Source organism: Dissoconium aciculare (assembly GCF_010015565.1).
Source record: "Dissoconium aciculare CBS 342.82 unplaced genomic scaffold K489scaffold_3, whole genome shotgun sequence".
In the NCBI taxonomy this organism is placed as follows: Eukaryota; Fungi; Ascomycota; class Dothideomycetes; order Mycosphaerellales; family Dissoconiaceae; genus Dissoconium; species Dissoconium aciculare.
In genome coordinates, this window is record NW_022984953.1 from 1077555 (window position 1) to 1099550 (window position 21996).

At 52.5% G+C, this 21996-nt stretch overlaps 13 protein-coding genes across 13 annotated transcripts; 6 read left to right on the forward strand and 7 right to left on the reverse strand.

Moving 5' to 3' along the window:
• Positions 1–46: 46 nt before the first annotated feature.
• K489DRAFT_377720 (uncharacterized protein) lies at positions 47–2285 on the reverse strand. The gene has a single exon (XM_033604224.1). The coding sequence runs from the start codon at positions 2077–2079 to the stop codon at positions 478–480; it is 1602 nt and encodes a 533-aa protein (XP_033462209.1). The 5' UTR covers positions 2080–2285; the 3' UTR covers positions 47–477.
• A 325-nt stretch (positions 2286–2610) lies between these two features.
• Positions 2611–3781, forward strand: K489DRAFT_377721 (uncharacterized protein). The gene has a single exon (XM_033604225.1). The coding sequence runs from the start codon at positions 3076–3078 to the stop codon at positions 3697–3699; it is 624 nt and encodes a 207-aa protein (XP_033462210.1). The 5' UTR covers positions 2611–3075; the 3' UTR covers positions 3700–3781.
• Positions 3782–4408: 627 nt separating this feature from the next.
• Positions 4409–5152, forward strand: K489DRAFT_314462 (uncharacterized protein; the record flags this gene model as incomplete). The annotated part of the gene is made up of 1 exon (XM_033601012.1): positions 4409–5152. One exon carries the CDS (start codon positions 4409–4411, stop codon positions 5150–5152), a length of 744 nt encoding a protein of 247 aa, XP_033462211.1.
• Positions 5153–5185: 33 nt separating this feature from the next.
• K489DRAFT_293084 (uncharacterized protein) lies at positions 5186–5494 on the forward strand (the record flags this gene model as incomplete). Its single annotated transcript, XM_033600244.1, has 1 exon — positions 5186–5494. A coding segment is annotated over one exon (309 nt), but the record flags the coding sequence as incomplete, so codon positions are not given.
• A 192-nt stretch (positions 5495–5686) lies between these two features.
• On the forward strand, positions 5687–7123 carry K489DRAFT_314985 (ankyrin; the record flags this gene model as incomplete). Its single annotated transcript, XM_033601061.1, has 3 exons — positions 5687–5940; positions 6046–6283; positions 6425–7123. Coding segments are annotated over 3 exons (1191 nt in total), but the record flags the coding sequence as incomplete, so codon positions are not given.
• K489DRAFT_150577 (ankyrin) lies at positions 6716–9005 on the forward strand. Its single transcript, XM_033599219.1, has 2 exons — positions 6716–6892; positions 7023–9005. The coding sequence occupies exon 2, from the start codon at positions 7145–7147 to the stop codon at positions 8663–8665; it is 1521 nt and encodes a 506-aa protein (XP_033462214.1). The 5' UTR covers positions 6716–6892; positions 7023–7144; the 3' UTR covers positions 8666–9005.
• Positions 9006–9345: 340 nt separating this feature from the next.
• Positions 9346–9957, reverse strand: K489DRAFT_368369 (uncharacterized protein; the record flags this gene model as incomplete). Its single annotated transcript, XM_033602943.1, has 1 exon — positions 9346–9957. One exon carries the CDS (start codon positions 9955–9957, stop codon positions 9346–9348), a length of 612 nt encoding a protein of 203 aa, XP_033462215.1.
• A 785-nt stretch (positions 9958–10742) lies between these two features.
• K489DRAFT_314004 (uncharacterized protein) lies at positions 10743–11654 on the reverse strand (the record flags this gene model as incomplete). Its single annotated transcript, XM_033600984.1, has 1 exon — positions 10743–11654. The coding sequence occupies one exon, from the start codon at positions 11652–11654 to the stop codon at positions 10743–10745; it is 912 nt and encodes a 303-aa protein (XP_033462216.1).
• A 1086-nt stretch (positions 11655–12740) lies between these two features.
• K489DRAFT_407872 (mitochondrial carrier) lies at positions 12741–14004 on the reverse strand (the record flags this gene model as incomplete). The annotated part of the gene is made up of 6 exons (XM_033607410.1): positions 12741–13303; positions 13360–13449; positions 13515–13647; positions 13721–13756; positions 13817–13886; positions 13961–14004. The coding sequence occupies 6 exons, from the start codon at positions 14002–14004 to the stop codon at positions 12741–12743; spliced, it is 936 nt and encodes a 311-aa protein (XP_033462217.1).
• A 603-nt stretch (positions 14005–14607) lies between these two features.
• Positions 14608–16202, reverse strand: K489DRAFT_377726 (uncharacterized protein). The gene is made up of 2 exons (XM_033604226.1): positions 15804–16202; positions 14608–15738 (listed from the first exon to the last, which is right to left on the reverse strand). The coding sequence occupies exons 1-2, from the start codon at positions 16180–16182 to the stop codon at positions 15005–15007; spliced, it is 1113 nt and encodes a 370-aa protein (XP_033462218.1). The 5' UTR covers positions 16183–16202; the 3' UTR covers positions 14608–15004.
• Positions 16203–16551: 349 nt separating this feature from the next.
• On the forward strand, positions 16552–17268 carry K489DRAFT_387241 (uncharacterized protein; the record flags this gene model as incomplete). Its single annotated transcript, XM_033606304.1, has 3 exons — positions 16552–16575; positions 16626–16644; positions 16712–17268. 3 exons carry the CDS (start codon positions 16552–16554, stop codon positions 17266–17268), a joined length of 600 nt encoding a protein of 199 aa, XP_033462219.1.
• Positions 17269–17610: 342 nt separating this feature from the next.
• Positions 17611–17924, reverse strand: K489DRAFT_377729 (uncharacterized protein). The gene is made up of 2 exons (XM_033604227.1): positions 17813–17924; positions 17611–17690 (listed from the first exon to the last, which is right to left on the reverse strand). The coding sequence occupies exons 1-2, from the start codon at positions 17909–17911 to the stop codon at positions 17622–17624; spliced, it is 168 nt and encodes a 55-aa protein (XP_033462220.1). The 5' UTR covers positions 17912–17924; the 3' UTR covers positions 17611–17621.
• A 1384-nt stretch (positions 17925–19308) lies between these two features.
• On the reverse strand, positions 19309–21290 carry K489DRAFT_387242 (CBS-domain-containing protein; the record flags this gene model as incomplete). Its single annotated transcript, XM_033606305.1, has 2 exons — positions 19309–21168; positions 21228–21290. The coding sequence occupies 2 exons, from the start codon at positions 21288–21290 to the stop codon at positions 19309–19311; spliced, it is 1923 nt and encodes a 640-aa protein (XP_033462221.1).
• Positions 21291–21996: the final 706 nt, after the last annotated feature.

Here is a 21996-nt window from a genome sequence, read left to right on the forward strand (position 1 = left end):
GTATGATGCTTTCTTTAAATATTTATGATAAAAGGTCAATTTATACCCCTTTGAAGCAATAATTGTTGGTCTCGTTGAGCTGATGATGCTGTAACATCATTTGGACGCAATTACATTTTGAATGAGCGGACGACCCAGCCCAAGCTTCAGTCTCGACTAGGGTTGGGGTTAGTTCTTTTCTAGATACTCTGCAGTGCACCTCGACCAACGTCGCTCAGGTATTGACCTTCAAAGCAATACCTCAAGAATTAATAGAAGTGCAGATGTAAAAGACAACGAATTGATGTTTTGCTGAACGGATTCGTGGAACTTCCGCGCATAATCTGCTTCCCCAAAGAACAACCGCTCTAGGAACACGCCAAGCTCGAGTCGCATCAATTCCGGAGAGGACGTACTGTGCATGCATTCACGCTGCGCCGCGTGCGGATTGTCTCCCTTCGACACAACATGAGAAGAACGCCTTACCCGCCTGCTTAATTACATGGGCAGAAAATGTCTTAATCGCACAAAACGCTGCTGGATGTCATCTCGCAATTTGGCAAGTTCCTCCAGCGACGCAGTCAGCCCAGAGTCAGCAGGCGTGAGGATCCGATCAGGATCCTGGGATTGAGCCCGCTGTGTAGTGAGCGAGACGCTAGAGAGATACAGATCGACGGCGAGATTCTGGCGATCAATGAAGTACGAGCAGATCTGCGTGCCGAGAATGGTACGGATATTGGCCATGGGCGTCGGAAACATATCTCGACCGATGTCATTCTGAATGATATCAAGAACCACGAGGAGAATGTTCAGTAGTAGAACAGCACAGGCGATGATCAACTGATCAATCACAGAACTTTTGGTTTCACATAGCGATGATTCACCAGTCGACGGGGTTTTGCTGGGACTTCGGGACGGAGTGCTCGACGGAGGTATTGGAGGATGCCGAGGTCGAAACGTGCCGCCCATGATCTGATCTATCGCGTCTGGCGAGAGGAGAACGCCAACTGTACTTAAATTGTTGGCGCATGGGATATATGGAACGGATATCAAAATGCTCAGAATTCGGAGCAACTCGCAAGAAGCCGAGAAGATCTCTCGCAGCGCAATCCCGACGCCGTCCGACTTAGACTCGTTCACGACAGGGAGGTGGCCTTGGCGCAAGTCTTTGGAAGCTTGCGAGGTCCAGTCCATTACGACTGTCAGTGCAGCCATATCGATGACGGGACCCGGGCGTTGACAGCCACTCAATGTGAACGCCGTGACTGAGCGATGTATGATACAGAGCCGAAGGTTCAGCTGCGTTAGTTCGGCTATATGAGAGGTACCGCAGGTGGTATTGCCCGAGCAATTTTCGGTGCTGACGATGGGCTGAATGTTGGCTCTACTTAAGCTACTCCCAGAACTCGTGTCTTCGACGCCAAGCTCGGATGCGTGTTCATCGAGGTTAGAATCAAAGATGCCCAAGGTGTGGGAGGTCCACTCTCGCATGTCAGAGTCGAAAACCGTCTGGCCAGCATCCGCAGCTTGCAATGATTGTGGAAACCATTGATCAAAATCCACGTCAAGTTCATTCCAGCCGAGATCTGTGCTATTTGGTATAGGCGGCCACATCTGTGGTTGATGGATCTCTGTCGCTGTCAGTTCGCCTGATAAAGGACTTTGCAGGGAATAATTCGCTTCGGTACTTGTTGCGCACCCTCCCAAGCTGGGTGGCCGAGATGCCGTTGATTCGTTCAAGGCGGAATCGGACGGAGTAGTCAGGGCAGCCGCAGAGAGGGTGGTAGTCGGGGCTGTAGTAGCAGCTTCTAACGATAATTTCGGACTTGACTGATAGCCGGACAAATCTCGTTCTATAGAACGTTGAAGTGCAGCGCGAACGATACGAGGTCGGCCTTTCGGAGCGCATGCGCTATATACACACTTGACTTGCTGGCGTGTGCAACGCTGACAGACGCCATGGCTTTTCTCAACGCCATCAACGCGCACGCAACGCAATTTCTGGGCATAGCATCGATTGCAGGACTGGCGAAGGCCAGCGTGCGGGGTGGAGGAAGAGTCTGTAGAGGCCCGAGGCGGCGACGACGATGACCGTGGCATTCTGCAGGGTTTGTATTCATGTCAAGCTTATCGTCGACGAGACTTCAGTGAATGACGGAAGGTCGACATAGTTCGCAGATACGGTGCAACGAGAGGCGCGGCACAGCACGTATCATTTCAAAGATGACGAGTGTATCCCGATACACCCGGTGTGGCGCGCACGGTGGCTCTCTATTCGGCTTGTTACTCGAGTCCCAGCAGATAAATGTGCCCGCAAACGGTGCTGGCGAACCTTGACGAAACTATCTAAGTGCTTTCTCTAAGTCAAGCTTTACTTCGAACTCATGAAGGGTCTAGGATATATAAAATTAATTTAGAAGCTGAACGAAAACGCAAAAGGCGCCCCCGCTACACGTCTGCCCGACAGCCTTGATTTAGTGTTGGCGTCTGGACGTTTCCGCCAAATCGGACGACACTCCGATGTCTTTAAACTCACGAGAGCGATCACAAATCGTGCTAATTGAAGGCTCAACTTGCCCCGTCCGATCTGAACAAACCCTGCACAGAACGTTCTCCTTATCCTCTGGTGCTATGTGACCTCTCGAATCACAACTCATCTTCAATGAGACCAGGATCAAAGCCGCTCTCTTTTCGAGTTCATGCTCCAGATGTGTCTCGCTCTGGGAATGCTTTGACAGCATTTGCCTCGATCTGGTCGCTCCTCTTGCTGTTGCGTGCGCAACGGCTCTGCTCTCACGTATATGGACGGACAGGAAAAGAATGGAGATCATGCTGAAGGGTAACTTTGTTGGTCTTTCACAATCATGCTATCTTTCAGGAGAAACATGATCTCACAGACCTAAGAACGCGTGAAATGTTACTGATCAGGGAGCTTTCGCTGCGTTATTTTATGACGGTATGAGGATGGACAGTCTCGAGCTTTGTGCCCACTCTTTGCGGCACAGTCGAGCATAAAGTTAATGTCAATTGTTAGTTGTGAAGTGGGCACATATGTGGGCGCGAAGGTTGTTACGCCCCTCTCTGATTATCTGACAAATGATCATGAAGACAGCCAAAGAAATAGCGATGGAAAAACCACTTCGTCGTGATCACGAATCATCGAAATCATTCACGGTTCGGAGAGTCATTGCGACATTCCTTGGCGCGGTATTCTACCTCCTATGCAACGGCTTGAAAAACCTCCTCCGCTATCGTGGAGACTGCATCGATGGTAAGGCCTCCGCTTCGGATGCGTCCTGCCGAAACAAGATCTTCACCATCACGCTCGCGCATATTCTCTTTGCCATTGCCGGCTACATATATGGTGGCCACTGGGACCGGGAGCGCAGCAAGAATCCGGAGACACGCCGACGTGAGGCAGCACGGGTGGATGAAGGGATGCGACGGTTTGATGTCGTGATGAAAGATACCAGCCGACTCGGCTTGCGGTTGACCGGGGCCGTGTTGGCGGCGGCCATCTTCCATGCGTTCGGATCGGGAAGTTCGGAGTTGGAAAGGTACATCGATCTGTGTTCCGGTGAACTCTGGGACGCATCGCCGGAGTGCTACGTTTCGTTCGCGGGAATCATTGTATCTTATCCGTTCTTTGGGCTTGTGGGTTTTCTCGCGGCAGTGACTTGGGAGCTTTGTCAGGGAATCGTTCCGCGACGACGCGAATAGAGGAATATTTAGATTAAGCAAGCGTCGCCCATCAATCACATTTGAGGGAGACCGTGATACTAGGCGAAATGGTCATGGCCGTAAGTAAATTGCCAGACAGTTCATCGCGTCGTCTCGTTCAATGGCGCGACAAGCGGCAGCCTTTCCGACCCCTCAATCGCAGAATCAGGTTGATCATCAGAGTGCTTGGTGAGTTTGTATCATACACAGAGTGACTTGAAATTCCCTTGTGGAACACAGACGCTGAATATATGTCGTACGGACACCTCCGTGTGTAAGTGAAGCGATATGTATGCCTTGATGAGTTCCAGGGTTCTGCGAAGGTTGGTCGGAAATTTGACACGACACGTACGCGTCGTGGTTGTGCGCTGTGCGCTATTTCAAACAGTTCTCCGTCGTCGAATTTACTTCACTTCATTTTCTCTTAAACAGTTCAAGCATATCTCACCTTCAGACGTCTGCAAACGGATCCCTTCGGCGTGACCATTCTTGTACTCGTGGCTTTGGACCTCTCGTATGCGCCGGTCATTTGGCCGCTTTGGACCTACCCCGTCAAAGTTCATGAATATGCAGGTGCTTTACTTCTCTTTGGGTAGTCTGGCAATGCAGCACAGCCACAATCATGTTGATCTTTATCGGCAGCCGCCTTGAGATTGAAGGAAATAACACCTCCACGTCTTACAATTGATATGTCAAGATGGGACTCGTCATGCGGCTCCTCAACGTGAAGACTCTTGGCTTGTCCGAGTTTCGGAGAAACAAACCACGGCCGCCGTATGCGATCGCATCTCATCGCTGGAGCAAGCGGGAAACAAGCTATGCAGATGTGCGAGATGAGAAAAACACTGACACGGCCGGATATCAGAAAGTCAGGGCTTTCGCCGACTACATCAAGACAAAACTACCTACTATCGAATGGTTGTGGATAGATACATGCTGTATCAATAAAGACAGTTCGCAGGAGCTTTCGTGGGCTATCAATTCGATGTTCGAATGGTATCTCAAAGCAGACATATGCCTCGCGTATCTAAAAGATGTCGAGGTCGTTGAAGACAATGCCAGCTTTCAGCGTAGTGAGTGGTTCGAGAGAGGCTGGACGTTGCAAGAACTGCTCGCGCCTCGCATCGTTATCTTCTTTTCAAAGACATGGGAAGTCATCGGAAACAAGGGAGGGTCGCTGTATAGCTTCTCCAAAATGGACATCGGTCGAAATCGGGACACCGAAATCGCAGGTATCACAGGGGTGCCTGAGGATGTACTGCGATGTTTTGAGAACAATGCGAAACTTACAACGAGGGATAAATTTGCCTGGATGGAGCATCGAAGAACAACGGAAGATGAAGACAAATTTTATGCCCTCTTTGGAATCTTTAGTGTCCGCCCGGGCACGAATTATGGCGAGGGAGAGAAAGGAGCGAGAGAACGGCTCTTGGAAGCCATACATCGGAGCTAAAAGCTGGCTGCAGATGAGACCGAGCGGTTTTGCCGAATCTCTGAATGGATCTCCCCAAACCGCCCTTGGGACAATCACCAGGCCATCCGGAACCGACATGAGCCTGGAACCGGTGATTGGCTCCTCAAAAATCATCAGTACAAGGCGTGGAAATCCGGCCAGCATCGTCACTTGTGGCTCCATGGCAAAGCAGGCAGTGGCAAGACAGTATTGTGCTCCACGGCTATTGAACACATACGATCGCACTGTTCGGCTTTGAACAGAGAAGCACAAGTTATTTTCTATTTCTCCTTTTCTGACCGTTCAAGACAAACGTACGAAGATCTGGTACGGTCAATGGTGGTGCAGCTGGGGTGGAGTGAGCCTGGTCTCTCACTGCTGAACCAGGCGTACGATAGACCGCAGCGTAATATTCTCGGGTTGGACGAACTACATCGCATCTTGTCAATCAGTGTCACATCGTATGATGCGGTGTTCTTTCACGTTGATGGACTGGACGAGTGTTTACCCGGGGAAGGAGCTCGAATGGGTGTCATGCCTTTGATCCAGCGCCTTCTGCGTGACGTGCCCCAACTTCGCATGATCGCAACTAGTCGGGACTATCCAGAGATCAGGGATCGTATGGAAGAGATGAGAGTGGTCTCAATGCCTCTCGAGGCACAGGCAGTAGATTCGGACATTCGAATTTACGTCCTTACACAACTTGCGGAAGATCGAATGCTGCGACGATTAGACAATTCGACCAAAAAGCTGATCGAGGACACGATCGTGAAGAAGGCCGATGCAATGTGAGTTTCTTATGTGATCATCATGATAAACTCGCGGACTAATCTATCTTTGCCCAACAGGTTCTGGTGGGCATGCTGTCAGCTTGAAGAGCTCAAAAAGTCTAGGCTCACAAAACAAAAATTGATTCGAGCAGCTTTGTTGGCCCTTCCTGACACCTTGGATGAAATGTACGTGCGGATCCTCACCGCTATTCTTGAACGAGACCGCTCGGATGCGTTCGATTTATTGCAATGGATTTCCTACGCAAGACGTCCTCTCACTTTACTGGAGCTTTCAGAGACTACAATGATCCATTGGTCTATCGAAGCCGCTGGCGAAGGAGGTGTGGATGCAACAGACCGAGTTGACTGGAAGGATACTCTCCAGCTCCTAGAAGGTCTCGTGGTGGTGGAGACCGGCACAGAAAATCACTCGCACGGCGGCGGCGACGACTACAGAAGCTCTGATGATGCTGATGACACATCCGACAAATAGAGCTTTGAGAACGATACATCCAACCCTCAAAAACAAGTACATGCATATGAAGGCGCCACAGTGAGGCTTGCTCACTTTTCGGTCCAAGAGTTTCTGGAGTCAGCTCGGATTCTCACAAGCAACGCCAAGCCTTTCCATCTCGATCGCGATCAAGGGCACCAAGCCCTTACGCATAGCTGCCTCTTGTACATTCAATACTACATCGATTCTCCTGAAAAGTGTGTAAACAGATCTGATCTAGAAGAATTTCCCCTACTCGAATATACCTGCAGCAATTGGTATCACCATGCCAACTCCCAAAAAACGGAAGAGGCCACTGCACGGATCGTGTCTTTCCTTACGTCAGAGCATAGTCGGCATGTCTGGCTTTGTGTGCATCAACCGGACAATTTTAACATCTTCATACCGAATTTCGCGGAGTCAGTGGGTTTTGGATCCGCTCTGTACTACGCAAGTTACATGGGCCTCGAGAGTGTGGTTCGTAAATTACTTCAGACGGGCGCTGATGTCACCGCCAGTCAGGGGGGCTCCCATGACTTTCCACTGCAGGCGGCAGCGGCCGCAGGCCACCAGGGCACAGTGCAGATACTGATCGACAATGGAGCAGACATCAATGCGCAAGATTGCTTTTCCCGAAATGCGCTGATAGATGCGGCGCGGAATGGCCATGCGGAGGTAGTAAGTTTGCTTCTGGGCCACAGGGCCGACTTGACGACCGATTACGAGAACATGACCGCATTACACTATACTGGCTATACCAAAAACTCTGAAGAAGTAGCAGACGCAATTATGACCGCTAAAATTGCCGTTGACTTTCCCGTCGACAGGAAAGTTTGGAGGTCAACGTGGATCCACGGACGACAAGCTTGGGAACCTAAAAGTGATCCACACATCCCTCAGTTGGCACTTTCATCAAACCGAGGGCTTACTCCCTTGCATTTTGCGGCTCTATACGGTTCCGTGAAAATGACAGAGTACTTCATTAAGAGAGGAGCTGATCCAAATGCGAGATCTCATTATGGGGAAACACCTCTACACTTTGCTCTGGGGAAAGCTCCTTCAGGACCAAAAGAGAATGGTAACAAGGATCACTGGAACGATTCAAGATATCGGATAGAAGATTGGCTAGATAATTATGACTATACTTCAGAGGATGAAACAGAGTATGGCGAGACAAAATCAGCGCTGGAAAGAATGCGATTACAAATAGTCGAAGCGTTTCTGTTCCACGAAAACATTGACCTAGATGTAAAATGCGATCAAGGACTCGGAATCTTGCATTGTCTTTCTTACCAGCAAGATGGATTCCAGTCGACTGATATACTTCCGAGAATATTGAGCAAGGACGTGACAGGTGATGCTCACGACTCCGAAGGCCAAACTGCATTGCATTTGGCCTGCCGCGCAAGCAACGCAAGGGCAGTGCAATTGTTGATCAACAAAGGAGCGGATGTGATGGCTATCGACCATCGAGGACTACATTCCCTTCATCATGCTGCACATAGCTCAGACTTGCTGACCTTGAAGACAATTTTAAGAGACGTCAACGATTCAGGCCGCACATTGCCTGATTTGCGGGACGCCCGTGGCTGGAACCCATTGCATCATCTTCTCGCTGGGAACTATAGGGAGTGGACTTGTCACGCTGAGGCTATTGATTTTCTCATAGCCAACGGCAGTTCAGTCAATCAGCTAAGCAACGAAGAAGAGTCGCCGCTAGCTGTGCAACTCAGTAGATTCTTTGTGAATGGACGGCGAATAGCGCGCATGGCGCGTCATCTTTTCTCGGCGGGTGCTGACGCTTTCTATCGCACTCCAGACGAAGGTCGGAACTATGGACACCTGGCAGCAGCCAAGTTGAATAAACTTGACATTGAAGTCCTCGAGGCTCTTCAAGACCACGGGGTCCGCCTAGCCGACAAAGATGAACGCGGCCGTACGATACTGCACCATTGCGCTCTAGCCGGTTCACTCGCGTCCAGCGAGGTGATGAAATTCCTGTGCGAGTCTGTGGGATTGTCGCCGACTACGCGTGACGAATCTGGCCAATCACCTCTGGATATTGCTCAAAAGCTGAGTGAGAAATCGCCGTACAGGACATTTAGACCGGAGCGATGGGACATAACACTAAAATTACTCACATCATATCCTGGGGCCGCGCCACTTGACGAGTCCGAGCCGGAGTCAAACTTGGACGCGTCGAACCCACGGGAAAGGTGTGTGCAGGGAGACATCGATTCGCCAAGCTGATCCATTGGAGATCTCCTGTGCCATGAGCTCGTGAACAACGGTATTGCGCACACGATCAGATGGAAAAATGACACCATGAGACCTGAAAAGAAGACCGATTAGCTGTTTTTGGCCTTGTCTACGGTACACGAATCGGTCAAATCGAAAAGGGGCACTCCCACGACTAATCTGACTTTTCTTGTTGTTCACCAATCCGCTCTCAAGATCCCCAAGATCGAAGTACAGAAGGATATCAACTCGATCTTTCCCAGGTAGTGACACTTCGAAATTACCTATGAATTGGCATTCATGTTGTTTCAATCAAATCTGTAGCTTCTTGCAGAAAGAGTATGTGTATTTCGACCGCGTCATTCGACAACTATTGCGTAGCCCTCAAGATGTGCTTCCTTGCCTCGGACTTGTTAGTCACATTGCCACCATCGTATCTGTGAATTTGGCGAGATAAAGTAACATCAGCGACGGCTGGGCCTCTTCTGACTTGTTCTCGGACCGCCTCCTTGCGCCTTCGTACCTATCCTGCAAGCTCACCCAATGCAGGAACACGCTCTACGCGCGCACGTGTTCTTGGTGGTTTTCGCAATGTGATAAGGTCATACGCAGGTTTCCGATTGAAACATACTCGTTGACCGCGAAAGGATACCGAGACGTGTGAGGTCGCGGTCATTGAATTTACTAGGCCATCAATTGAACATGACATGAACTTCTTCTAGTCCAATAGTAACGCACGGCACCTCTACCAATTTCCAGCAAAGGATTGGACAGCATCGATGACCAGCATTCGCCGGGAAACTTTGCAGGATCGGCGAGATACAAATATCCAGTTCGAGGAATCCTAGAGTAGATCTATGGCGAGACGTGTCAACGCCATCAAAACGATTGACAACTTCAACATGCCGAGCGAACGGGGGAGCTTTTGGAGACAAACCAAACCCTTGGCAATCCGTGACGCAGGGGGTCTCATCGGACTCTGAATTCAGCTCGGCGATAGCGAGCTTGAAAGAAACATGCCGCAGCCGGCGAAGACCATGAAGCAAGGAGCATGCCCTGCGGACCTCTTCCAACGGCCATGCGTTCACATAGATACACCGGATCGCTGCGCGCTGTGCGGGCGATAAAACCTTGAGGACCGTAATGTCAGGCTGGTAAAGACGGAAGAAAGTGAAGACATTGCTTCTGCATGGAACAAGATGTGCCTCGGAATGGACTTGTCGGCATGCCGATAGGAGCTTGACGTCCATCAGGCACGAGCGTCCCCAATTCTCAGGGTTGTTCTCGGGCTTGTGGTCCCACATGGTTGACGTTCAATGTTTCACGTGTGCGTAAAGCCGGTTTTCGCAGGGTTGATGATGCAGCGGTGGCAAGTACGTCCGCCAAATGTGATCAGGACATGGCCTGCTCGCGGGGCTTTTGTCCTGGGCGGATCCGTGTATGTCATCTCGACATTTGTGCCCGACGGGCTCCTGGATTTTGCTTGATTGATAATGTTGCCAGAGATCTGAGCGGCTGCACAGCATAGGTTGCAGTCCACGACCTCTGGTGCATGGCCCCAGGTCTGATCTCTCGCAGACTTCGTCAGTGAAGGCTTCGTCACTTGGATATGCTCAACGGGGACCACATTGCCGCCGAGAACGAGCTCATAGATTTGATCTCGTAGCTCCGCAGGGAGGCCGAGCAATGAAGCTCGCTGGGGCGTATTTTGGCTTTTCGAAAATACCACTAAATTAGGCCTCATTGTCATTTGTCATACTATGTCGAACTCCTCTCTGCAATACAGCCCTTCAGTAATGCATGTGCAATGACCTTTGGGTGCAGAAGCCTTCTCGGGTTGGCAATACTCTCTCTGATGCGATGCAATGTATGTTGGGAGAGTAAACGTGGCTTGGCATTATAGATGATGTACCTATACGATATGACTCAGAGGCCGCGAGAGACTAGGTTTACATAAGTGATGAAAACTTGTGGTAACATTTCGTAGGAATGGATAGGATCATAGGACTTCAAGCATCCGCTGTAATCGTGCCAACTCCAACGTGTATATGACATAAGCGAGTAGGGTAATAAAGGGTATCAAAGAAATTTAGAACAACAGCGCACCGCCAAGCAGCAATCCCAGACCAGCACCGGCGGCAATGGGCAAACCGGCACCACCGAATCCACTACCCACAGGTCGTCCGTAGGGTCCAGCAGGTCGAATGAACCTAGCATTCGGCGTCGTGTACGAGCCCATGCCGTAGGGATCGTAGTTGTATCTCATGCCGGGATTCATGCCTGGGTATCGATTGTTGAAGCCTCCGCCGTACGGCGGCTCCACGTATACGTCGCGTCCTGTGCTATCTTTGCCGACGTGGACGGGCTGGCCGGTGTGTGCGGCCTGGGCCATGGCTTGTCGGATGCGTTGGTGGGTTTCCCATAGCTCGCGCTCGTGGGCGGCTTGCCGTTGTCGCTCCTGGACTCGTTGCTCATGTGTCATGCCTGTCATCTTATCTTTGAAGCGTCGGCCGAAGCTCTTTTGCTCGGGAGCTTTGCCTTTGCCTGGTGGTCGTGGCGGGAGTTCGGCGGGAGCGCCTGTGTAGTGCGGTGCTTCTTCGTCTTCGCTATGGGCTGCGATGACTTCTTCTTTTGTTGGGTTTTGTTTGCGCTGCATGCTCTCATGTTCCAGACGCTCGCGTTCCTCGCTTGAGAGTGTCGAGAGGAATGCTTCGTCGTCGTAAGGATGATGCCAGATGCTAGTTGGTGGGTCCTTGGTGGTGTCGACGAAGAATTGATGATGTGTCTCGGGGTCGTACGATCTCACCCATCCAGGAGGTAGCTTGCGACCCTCGTCTTCCATGGATCGTCGGGCTGCATCAGAGATCTTACCCTTGCCAGGGACATCCAAATGTGAACTTGAGTTGGCGGCAGCGTCTCCTTGAGGTCTGGATGAAGCTGTCGAGCTTCCCGTGGCAGCCGCGTAAGATGGCGGAGGTTCGTTGGGTATGTTGTCTGCCATTTTGATGTGTTTGTTCCGATGTGATAGACCAGATAGGTGTTGTCGGAAAGATTGTCAGACGTAACGAAATCCACTGGGCAGGTAATTAATCAGTCTACGCTCGATGTCCCCGCCGGCGCCGAGTGGCGTGTCAAAGCTGACGTCAGTTACACTTCGCACTGCCACAATTGATGCTAGTGTCCATACGCGGCAGCTGACATAATCATCTCGCCCTGCGGCGGCGGCGGATGTGACGCGCAAGTCGCGGTTTGACAAAGATCACACTCTTTGGGGATTGGACGGATTAGGAGAACAAGTATGGCACCATGTCTTGCGTTCCTCGGAGAATGTGAGGGATTGTCCGAAGGCCGTCAACTTGTGGCCCGGATCCTCAAATCTGTTCCACTGTGAGGACCTCTCTCCGAAACCTTCTAATGGTGCATACCTAGGCAGGGAAATATCAAGCAAGCGATGACAATGCATGGCGAATGGATAATCAAAATCTTGAATCTCTCGAATACACACGCACACCAGTCGTACATTTAATCTTCACGTGTTTGTTCCCACTGATGGTGTACTGTCTCTTCACGTGAGAAGCGGCAGCAGCTTTGGTCCGCAAAACGCCTTCTGCCGTACGGCCAGCCCAGGCCGCCCGTAACTGCTGCTCCCTCGAGCAGATGATGATCACTGATCTCTATAATTCCGCACCGTATATCGCATTCGCCCACGCGAGCCCTCAGAATTGTGGAACCTGCTATTCCAGGGAGGATGCAGAAAGAAAAAAACGTAGGTCTCCATTCCTGGTGCTGCAATTGGAAGAAAAGTCTTCCCATGCCCAGCATTTGCATAGCCGGCGCGATCGCGAGAAGTGCCTGCAGCGCCGAAAGTGACTGCGTAAAATTGGTGCTCGTTGATTATTCGATTATCTGTTGAGAGCTGTTCGGAAGGCCATGATGGCCATCCAGAGCTCGATCCATTCGGCGCAACGATCCGCCGTTCCAGTATGAAGGTATATGGCACTGGCGCATGTATTGGCAAGGCCTCGCAAGGGAATGCATTAGCTGTAGCCCCATCCTTCAAAGCGTCGAGCGATCCAGGTGGTCCGAATCACCGCTCCTCTTCTATTCGGATGAAGTATGCCTTTGCGAGCTCGTACGCGGACCAGCAGATAGCCGTGGACGGCGCCGCAGTAACCACACGTGCCTTCATTCCGCGAAAGAAGCCTTTCAGACCCTCTCTCCGCCAGATGATACCTGCTGCAGGGAAGAGTCCACGGCATTGACGAATCTCCGCGTCTGTGGAAGCACCTCGGGTTTGCAGAAGGGTTTTGATGACATCGAGTGGCGTCGTCGCAGCAGCGGCAAGACCACCTGCCAATCCACCAGCAGTGCAGTGAGCGAGCGGGTCGTATGCCATCTGGCGCCTTCGCTGAAAGATCTCGGTCAAGGATTCGTAGGCGGTGAATTGGAGAGCCGTGAAAGGAACGGTCATGGTGAGGGTGGTCGGGTAAGAGACGTAGAAGGCGCGAAGACCTTCATTGCGCCAGACGGTGAGAGCACACTCGGAGATGTTGCGGAACGTTGAGCCGTGAACCTGCATGCGCTGCTTGATCACATCGAAGGGGTTCATGAAAGCGTCGCTGGCGATGGTCGCACATGCACCACTCGTCGCTGTATTGACCGTCAGCAAATGTCGACAAGTGCCCAATTTGTTGGATTGTCCTTACCAGCTGCTACTGGGTGATGCCCAGCGGCGTTACCACCCATTGCCTGCTTGACCACCTCGTATGTTGCGAAATAAACCGCATGTGCCGGACCTGCAAAATCATCAGACTCACTCCTCTCTTATCGATGCACAGCAGATCATTTTCCTCCTGCATACCTGCGCCGACCACCACACTGGACACTCCTCGCCATAATGAAGCATATCCCTCTACTCTTGAAATTGTCGCAATGGCATTGCCGATGCCAGAATATACAGCGGCGGGTGTAGGGTTGACGACCTGCATTCGAGTCTGGTTGAAAAGGAGGCGTTAGCATGAGTAACGTATGGACCGCAGCCACGAGGATATTCATTCCGCTGCGTACCTTGAGCAAGTCTATCGGGTACATGACGGAGTGTTCCTATTCAGATCCAATGTCAGCAAGCAGATCGATGGCCATGTGTACGATCAGTCCACATACCGCAATGCCTGCGAACGCGCCGGCCACCATGTTGGCGGCCAAGGAGAAGTTCGGCGGGAGCGACTCATAGCTATTGAGGTCGAGTCAGTCTCATGATGAGCGGCGATATGGATCTCGCCATCGAAGGATCATGCAGGTGCATACTCGTATTCATCGTTGTCCACGACCAGCTTGTCGTGTGCAGCCATCGGCGCTGCAGGCTGCACGGCGACTGTTGACATGCAATGCGATAGATTGAGCGGAGACGATGACGATCGATTGATGATATGGATCAGCTACGTGCGGCAGGATTGAAGGTGCGATGTGCTGTCTGCTGGGGATGGTGTTTGCGATGGACACGAGACCAAATTCAGCAATTGGGGCTCAAAGTACCAAAGCACCGACGTTTGGCTGCAGCCGAAGAAATTATTGTTTTTATTGCCGGGCGGCGGCGGCAGCTTCTGGGGAAAGCGAAGTCGGTGCGCAATTGGAGAATCTCCGGGATCCGTGAGAATAATGACTCGATACCTGTTCACGATGATTGTGCAGTGAAAATGAAAGCTCAGCAAAATTGAGGACAAGCGTCTATTCTAATTTCCTGATCTTTGTGGCGAGAGACAATTCGATTATGATGAGAGTTCTATGAACCCCATAGTGTAGATACGGTGGACCGGCGAGATGATCTGGACTGTCCCTATTCGGCGTGGTCGTGTCCAGCGACTTGGGCGGAGAATAATTTAAGTTTGCTTCGCTCACACTCTGGCCCGGATTCTGGCTGGTGTTCACAGTATCCCAGCCTTTCGATGGGGTGAGAGACATTTGAGCAATTGTTGAGGGAGCATGTTTCGAATTGCCGGGCAAAGATGTCCACATTCTATACAATAAGCAAGGCGCTCCGACTACACGTTATTTTTGAGAAAATTCCAGACTACATGCGATCGGTCCAGGATCAATCGAAGAAGTCCTTGAAAAGCCGGTGGAAAATGCGCCGGAGATATCGCCTCCCATGCAAAATCACGGATGGAGTGCAAGGGCTGCTTTCCGAGCCTTATCGCTGCCGTCTCATCGCTCCAGGGCTGTCGGCGAATCTGCCCAGCCTTATTCTACTACCGCCTGCCAGACCAAGGTACAATCAGGATCATTTTGAGATAGACTCCGCACAACTCCTGTTCTATCGCTACTTCGTATATCCCGATGACAATGTTCGCATCATGGAAGATACATCCGTAATCTATCTAATGCTAGCAGTAGCGGGGTCACGCGAGCGTGCTTGACGACACCGATTGCGCGCACCTCGCTAAGTCCAATGGTTTGAAGCACTTCTGCAGCTAGTTCCGTCCCAAGCAAATGCAGCAAGTTATACTTTGGCGCCTCGTGGGGAGACTCTGAGCCGCCAGCGACGTCCTCGTCCATAAACATCAAGCAAGCGAAAGGCTTGCTCGACAAAGCAGCACTCTTGGGAAGCTTCACGAAGAGGTTCGCGCCGCTTGAGACAGCTGAGTCGTTTTGTTGCTGTGGACTTGGTATCGATACTTCCGGGTCGACACAGGCGCGGATTTCGTCGAGGACCACGTTTCTCAGACCTGTTAGGATCTCATCCGGCAATTGCGGATTCCATTGGACTTTCAGCTTCCGCGCTGGTTGCCCGGTCATCCGAGAGTAGCGCAAACGATGCGACGAGTTGACCATGACACCGGAACGCAAGCTCAAAGTCGGTATGATGGAATGATTTGCCAGGGTGTAGGACGTGACGGATTTATGTGGAGGTCGAGTGGGAATGAATGCCAGCTGAGCGGCGGTGCTCTTCGCATCAGGCTTACTGGCAGTGATAGCGCCATCGCTGCCAGTGTTATTATATGCCAGTCCGAAGCGAAGCAGGAAGTGCGTCGGAATTCGTACTTGGGACAAACTGTCCATTCGCACGTCTGTGGCTAGAGCTTGTGCTGGAGGTTTCGGTCAGCAACATGTTCGGAAGGAAATTGTGTCGCCAGCACACATTCGTACTTACCATACGGATTCAAGGCCAGTTCCTTTTGAAAGTCGGACAGATCTCCGTCTTTGATGTCAGCGCGCTCGGTCTTGGGCGCAGTACGTCGTGATCGAGCTGCGACTCGGAGCGGGTCCAAGAAAGGCGGTAGCGGTAAGCCTCGATTGCCATACTTGCGAGATCTCAACGTGGATTTGCCGTCATCGCTCGGCTCTGTTGGTTGTTTGGGATGCTGCAGACCCTTGTGACGGGTCTGGCCAGTGACTTCAGGCCCTGAATTTGTGTTGAACCTCCTTCTCCACGAGGAACCCAAACTTCGACCGTCAGGTAGACACGAGCGTTGGCAGAAAAGCCATGCCTGAGCTGGGTGAGCGCTCGACCTGACTCTCACATTGGTCATGAATGATACAAATGCATCTCATAGAAACAAGGATGATGATTGAGACTCATGGATAAACTTCATGGTGTACCTAGATGGGCCCGTTGCGGCTGAGCATCCCCATTAGGAAGTCTGCACATGCGACCACCTGCGCAGGCCGGAGTCGCTGTATTCTTCGAGGGACTTGAACTTCGTATGCTGACCGTGTGGCTTTGCGCCAGTCCACTCATCACGATCATGGAGAGCCTCGCAAGATCAAGCCTCCGGGCAACAGGCAGATATGTCTTGCGCCAGAACAGCGGCCGTCATATCCGAAGCTTCTCCAGCATGTTATCATACCCACCGACACACAGTGCGATGCCTGCGAAACCGCCGGCGTCAGCTCTGCCCATGCCCTTTGTGACCGAAACGGTGGTATGCGCAATCACTGCATCGTGTCCTCCCGAACATGGCTAACTTTCCAGGGAGGCGGCTGGCACACCTGTATGACGACTACCGCTCAGAACAAGGCAAATATGACAACTCGCTGACCCATCTCACCACACACTAGCCGACATCTTCAGCCGGCTCCTGAAGGAGCGCATCATCTGCCTCAACGGCGAAGTCGAAGAAGTCTCCTCTGCCTCGATCGTCGCCCAGCTCCTCTTCCTCGAGGCCGAGAACCCCCAAAAGCCGATCAACCTGTACATCAACTCGCCCGGCGGCAGCGTCACCGCCGGGCTCGCCATCTACGACACCATGCAATACATCCAAAGCCCCGTTACGACCATCTGCCTCGGGCAGGCAGCGTCGATGGGCAGCTTGTTGCTCTGCGGCGGGGCGCCGGGGCGACGCTTCTGCCTGCCGCACGCGCGGATCATGGTGCACCAGGTCTCGGGCGGATACTCCGGGCAGGCGTCGGACATCGCGATCCACGCGAGGGAGATTCTGCGGATCCGGGAGCAGCTGAACATGATCTATCAGAAGCACCTCACCAAGAACCACACCCTCGAGGAGATCGCGAAGGTCATGGAGAGGGACACGTTCATGGGTGCGGAGGAGGCGATGGAGTGGGGCATCATCGACCAGGTCATGGATCGGAGACAGACTGGCGCTGCGAGCTCATGATCGCTGAAACGCCAATGATGAGGCAAAGAGGAGATACGACGAGTCAGATCTTAGTACATGCGAAACAGCAACAAAAGTGATGCCAGAGCGCTGGTGTTGACTCGGCTGTGTCTGTCAGCATGATGGGTGGGCGCGAAGGGTGCCGAGAGAGACGTCCACAGTAAGCTGTTGAAGCGGCATCAGGGTACGCTCAACGCGCGCCGATATACAAAATCAACACGATGAAATATCTCAGGACAATGAATTTGTGGTCATTATCATTACAGGTCATACAAATCATAATATATCGAGCAGTTGTTGCCACGATCTCCAATCACCACCCTTTCGATGAATCCCAAGCATGGAATCTGCGCTCAGTTCGACACCTTGTCGGGGACGTTCTTGCCCGTGGACTTCTCGAAGGTGTCACGGATCTTGTCGGTCTGTACCATCGAGTGATTCCCGTCAGCCATGATGTGTCTTTCGTTCTTTCTTTCTCCCTGTCTTCCTCCGAGGATTTCCGTTCTCGGAGTCTCGTGACGAGATGGGGCGTGAGGACACTTACGATCTTCTCGTTGGTTGAGCGCATCTTGTTGGGGTCGACGTTGTGGCCGCTCTTCTTGCCGAGCATCTGCTCGACCTTGTCGAGACCTGTGGGATACATGTCAGTATCCATGACATCGCTGGGATGTTCTCATCGCTGCGAGACGGCGAGTGTGGGTGGAGATGTCGTACCCTTGTCGAGGAAGTCCTGGAGACTGACAGTCAGCACCATGGTCCACAGCTGTTCTGAACAAATCAGGTCTGCTTACCTCCTTGGGAGCACCTGCAGCACCGGGCTGGCCAGGTTGTTGAGCGTTGGAGTTCATTATGAATAGTAGGAGTGAGATATGTAGAGACGGATGGTGGTCACAGGAGTTCGTGATGGTGATGAATTTGAGGGAAGGGAATGAAACGGTTCTTGGGTACGAGGTCGGTTATATACAAGCGGGTGGGTAGGTAGGTAGGTGTTAGATTGGTCATATGTTACCAAACCTGGGCGTACAACAAGAACTGCATTGTCCTGTCGTGCCTGGGTGCGCAGTCTCCTAGCTAGGGACTGGCTGTGTGTTGGCTCCACTCTGATCCTGCGATGATCCCTACCAGTACCTAGTAGTAGAGAGGAATTGTTTCTCTGCCGTCATCGATCACCGCTGCCCGCCTCCATTGTTGCCCATGAGAGAGTGGCTGTGCTACCTGCCTGTTCCCAATGTTGCGCACCCATATTCCCCCACTACGTAATAGTCCGTACGGGAGAACAGGGCCGGCGGTTACATGAGCCGAGTTCGAACATGACTATTGTATGTGCCACGGTGGGAAATCTTGGAAAAAGCTTGGAAGTGCTTGATCGACATTGCCGTGACTGGATCGAGTACGTGTCTCCGTCATTGTTGGAGAGACCTCCAGCTACTAGGTACGACGGAAGGGATTACAGGGCGGGCGATTAAGCGAGTGGTTCAGACGAGAAGGTGGAAGGAAACGCGCCTCTGACGCGCGCGGAGCAGGGCGATGACGTCTGTAGGCTTTCCAACTTCACCTGCAGCTCCAATTCCCGACTTCAGGTTTCCTGCGGTTATCATAGTACATCCCGTTTCAACTGCTTCGGGTAGGTAAAGCGCTGTGAGGGATGCGGCTCTTATCACAGCGTGTGTGTGCGATGTCACAGACAAGCTTGCTCGACCTTCATTGCATCGCGGTCGGCGGAGATTGCGAGTGAACATGCAAGAGGACGCGATGGGACTTCTCGGTCCTGAGACGCACATATCGCATCAAGTGAGACGGATGTAATAGATTTCATAAATGTCAAATTGCAATTTCGCTCAAGATCGAAACAATCCTACACAGTAATGAGAGACGCAAATACAATCTTTCCGGTGATACAGTGAATTTCTCCCTGGCGGCTCTGGTGATGAGTGGGTGGGACACACACCCGGCCTTGAACAAACGAAAAATTCGTGAAAATAAAAGAAGGCAGGACAGCTTTGTTCCGACCTCTGATCTCCGCCATGTTCACACATCATACTACCGGCTGGATCGGCCGAGGGTAAATGTGATCACAACGACCACGGCCAAGATGACGACCGCTCCAGGAAGGAGCAGGTCATTGGGCACGCCTTGGATGATCTGTTCTGCCGGCTGCTGTGCAGCAGAACTGGTTGCTTTGCGTTCGCGCCGTCGTTCCTGGACTTTAGAGAGGCCCTCCTCCTGCTCAGCATCCTCCTCGTCTTCGGCGCCGTCCGCATCGTGACGACGGCGGAGCTTGGGAAGGGTCTCGACCGGAGTGGCAGGAGCAGGTGCGACGATTGTCTGTTCGACGGGGGCAACGGGGACGGCAGGCTTCTCCGGGTCATGGACGTAGAGGTCGACTTTGTCCTGTCGAGCCTGGCGGGCCATGGTGATAGCCTCGAGAAGATCGTGATCGGTGGTGATAGATACCGAATCGCCCTCGTTGTCCATGTAGCTCAGAGCGAAGCCGGTAGGGCTGATCTTGCTGTCCTCGTAAGTGGGAACGCCGCCGATGCCGTCAACTTCATTGCCGAGCTTCGAAGCCACGGCAGTGATGAGCTCTGACAGGCCAGCGGAGGCAACGACTTGCAGTCGGTGAACACGACCGCTGGGAGCCTTGAATTTGAAAGTGAAGGGAATATCCTCGACCGGGCCAGCCAGCGACTGCTCATCGGGGTCATGGGCGCCATGGTGTGAGGCAGAATCGCCGGGCAGGACACTGTTATCAATTCGCTCTCGACCGTGGTCGGGCGAAGCGAGGCCAGAGCGGTGGTCTGGGGTGAGAGGCGGCAAGTGGCTGCCACCGTCGCCAGACATCATGGACTCAGTCTCACCGTGGTCCATCGACATCCAGAATTTGTTCCAGGCAGGTCCCTCATTATCGCCAGTAGACATGCCGTTGATTTGGTCGAGCGTGGCGTAGGTCAATTTCAAAACATCGACCATACCAACAATCTCGTCGTTCTCTTTGTTCATCACCGGCAAATTGAGGTAGTGACCATCGTGCATCTTGCGGAGCGCCTGCTGGATGCTCATATCGAGAGGAGCGAAGTCTGGGTGGGGCGTCATAACGCGAATCACGCTGCAGTTCGCCGGGTCGAGATCGGGAGCAATCACTCGCAGAACGACATCCTTAGATGTGAAGATACCAGTGATCTGACCTTGATCCTGAACCAGGACGGCTGTCGTATGGTTCTCCTTCATCAACTGTGCAGCCTCCCTGACGCTGGTCCTGACAGAGACAGTCGTAGGGGGCAAGCCGTTTAGGACTGACTCCAGAGTTGGTCCAGACATGCGTTGTCGGACTGCCTCGACGTACTGGATGATCTGCTGAGGCTGGCTGGAACCCAACTCAGCCTGGACACCCTCGAGGGCATCGTAGAGCTTCTTGGACGAGCTGTACGCCCGTTCGAGCTTCTCCATCGCATCGTAGAAGCACTTTGTGATATCCAACACACCGGCGATGTCATGGTTCTCGTCCATGACCGGCAAGTGACGGAAACCCTTACGAACCATCAAATCAAGGGCGTCGGTGGCACTGGTGTCCGTCTTGGCACAAAGCGGGTTCTTGGTCATGATCTCCGCGATTGTGACATTGTTCGCCTTGAGTCCAGCTCCTACGACCCTGAAGGCCAAATCCTTCGCGGTGAAGATACCCGCGATACGGTCGTCGTCATCGGTGACGAGCACGCAGTCCTCGCGCTTCGCTGCCATCAACTGGGCGGCCTCGGTGACGGTGGTGTTCGGCTTGATCTGGAGAGCCTGGTTGGGCCGGAGGGCGAGGACGGTGCCTGGAGGAGCCTTGCGGGTCTGGCGAGCGCGGCCAGCGACTCCACGCTTTTTGTTGAGGTCCTTTTCCAATTTGATTCGGATTGCCTATGTGTGCACTCGTTCAGCCAAACGTTTCATGCCTCTCGCTCAAGGGGAGATCATACCTCATCGCGCTTGGACTGCTTGGCTCTGCTGGCGCTGAAGGTCGAGTTGGCATCGCTGACCATGGAATCAAGCTTCGGACGTGGGATATGTGAAGACGATGCTTCAGTGAAGGCACTCGCCGGGCGGCTGCTCTTTGGCGTGCCTCGCTGGGTACCAGTAGTCGACATGTTGGCTGGACTGGGATGGAGTTGTCGTGACTGAGTGATCAGGTCGTGACAATCCAAGTCAAGCGAGACCCTGTGCCGGTTCTGAGGGAAATATAGAGAAGAGCTCGCTGTCCGATGTAAGCTTTCTTCCAATCAACAAGCTATGGAGTACAACCGTTGGCCTTCTCCCTCACGCGCCAACCTTTCCGGCGGTGCTTGCAACTTTCAAGCCCCATCATAACATTCGGGGGAGCCATCCATCCGCCGCCAGGGTCTGCTTAGTCACCCCCGGAGCGTCTCGCCCGAGCACGAGCGCCCCGAAATACATAGCCCAATGATTCTCGTCCAAAGCTCGGACAGTACGACGATGATGTACTTTCCCAACATGGCGGACAAGGCAATGAAACGTGAGAGTAGATTCTTTGCGATCAAAGGTGCCACTGCCCGTCGAAGCCTTAGCTGCTTCTCCGAGTTTCGATATACATATTTGCCCACAGCGAGTACAAAACTCCAAGTAACTATGCTGGGTAAACTTCCCCCTTCGCGTCGTCGCGTTAGATGATCTCCAGGACCATGGTTGCAAACTCCGTTCGCCGACAATTCCCACATGATCCTGTCGAAC

Bases quoted from the DNA above. Each gene is read 5' to 3' on its own strand.
- K489DRAFT_377720 (XM_033604224.1), bottom strand. From the start codon at position 2,079: ATGCCACGGTCATCGTCGTCGCCGCCTCGGGCCTCTACAGACTCTTCC.
- K489DRAFT_377721 (XM_033604225.1), top strand. From the start codon at position 3,076: ATGATCATGAAGACAGCCAAAGAAATAGCGATGGAAAAACCACTTCGT.
- K489DRAFT_150577 (XM_033599219.1), top strand. From the start codon at position 7,145: ATGACCGCATTACACTATACTGGCTATACCAAAAACTCTGAAGAAGTA.
- K489DRAFT_377726 (XM_033604226.1), bottom strand. From the start codon at position 16,182: ATGACCAATGTGAGAGTCAGGTCGAGCGCTCACCCAGCTCAGGCATGG. The intron at 15,739-15,803 runs GTAAGTACGAAT...CGAAACCTCCAG, and splicing joins ACTGGCCTTGAATCCGTATG to CACAAGCTCTAGCCACAGAC.
- K489DRAFT_377729 (XM_033604227.1), bottom strand. From the start codon at position 17,911: ATGTATCCCACAGGTCTCGACAAGGTCGAGCAGATGCTCGGCAAGAAG. The intron at 17,691-17,812 runs GTAAGTGTCCTC...TCGATGGTACAG, and splicing joins GCTCAACCAACGAGAAGATC to ACCGACAAGATCCGTGACAC.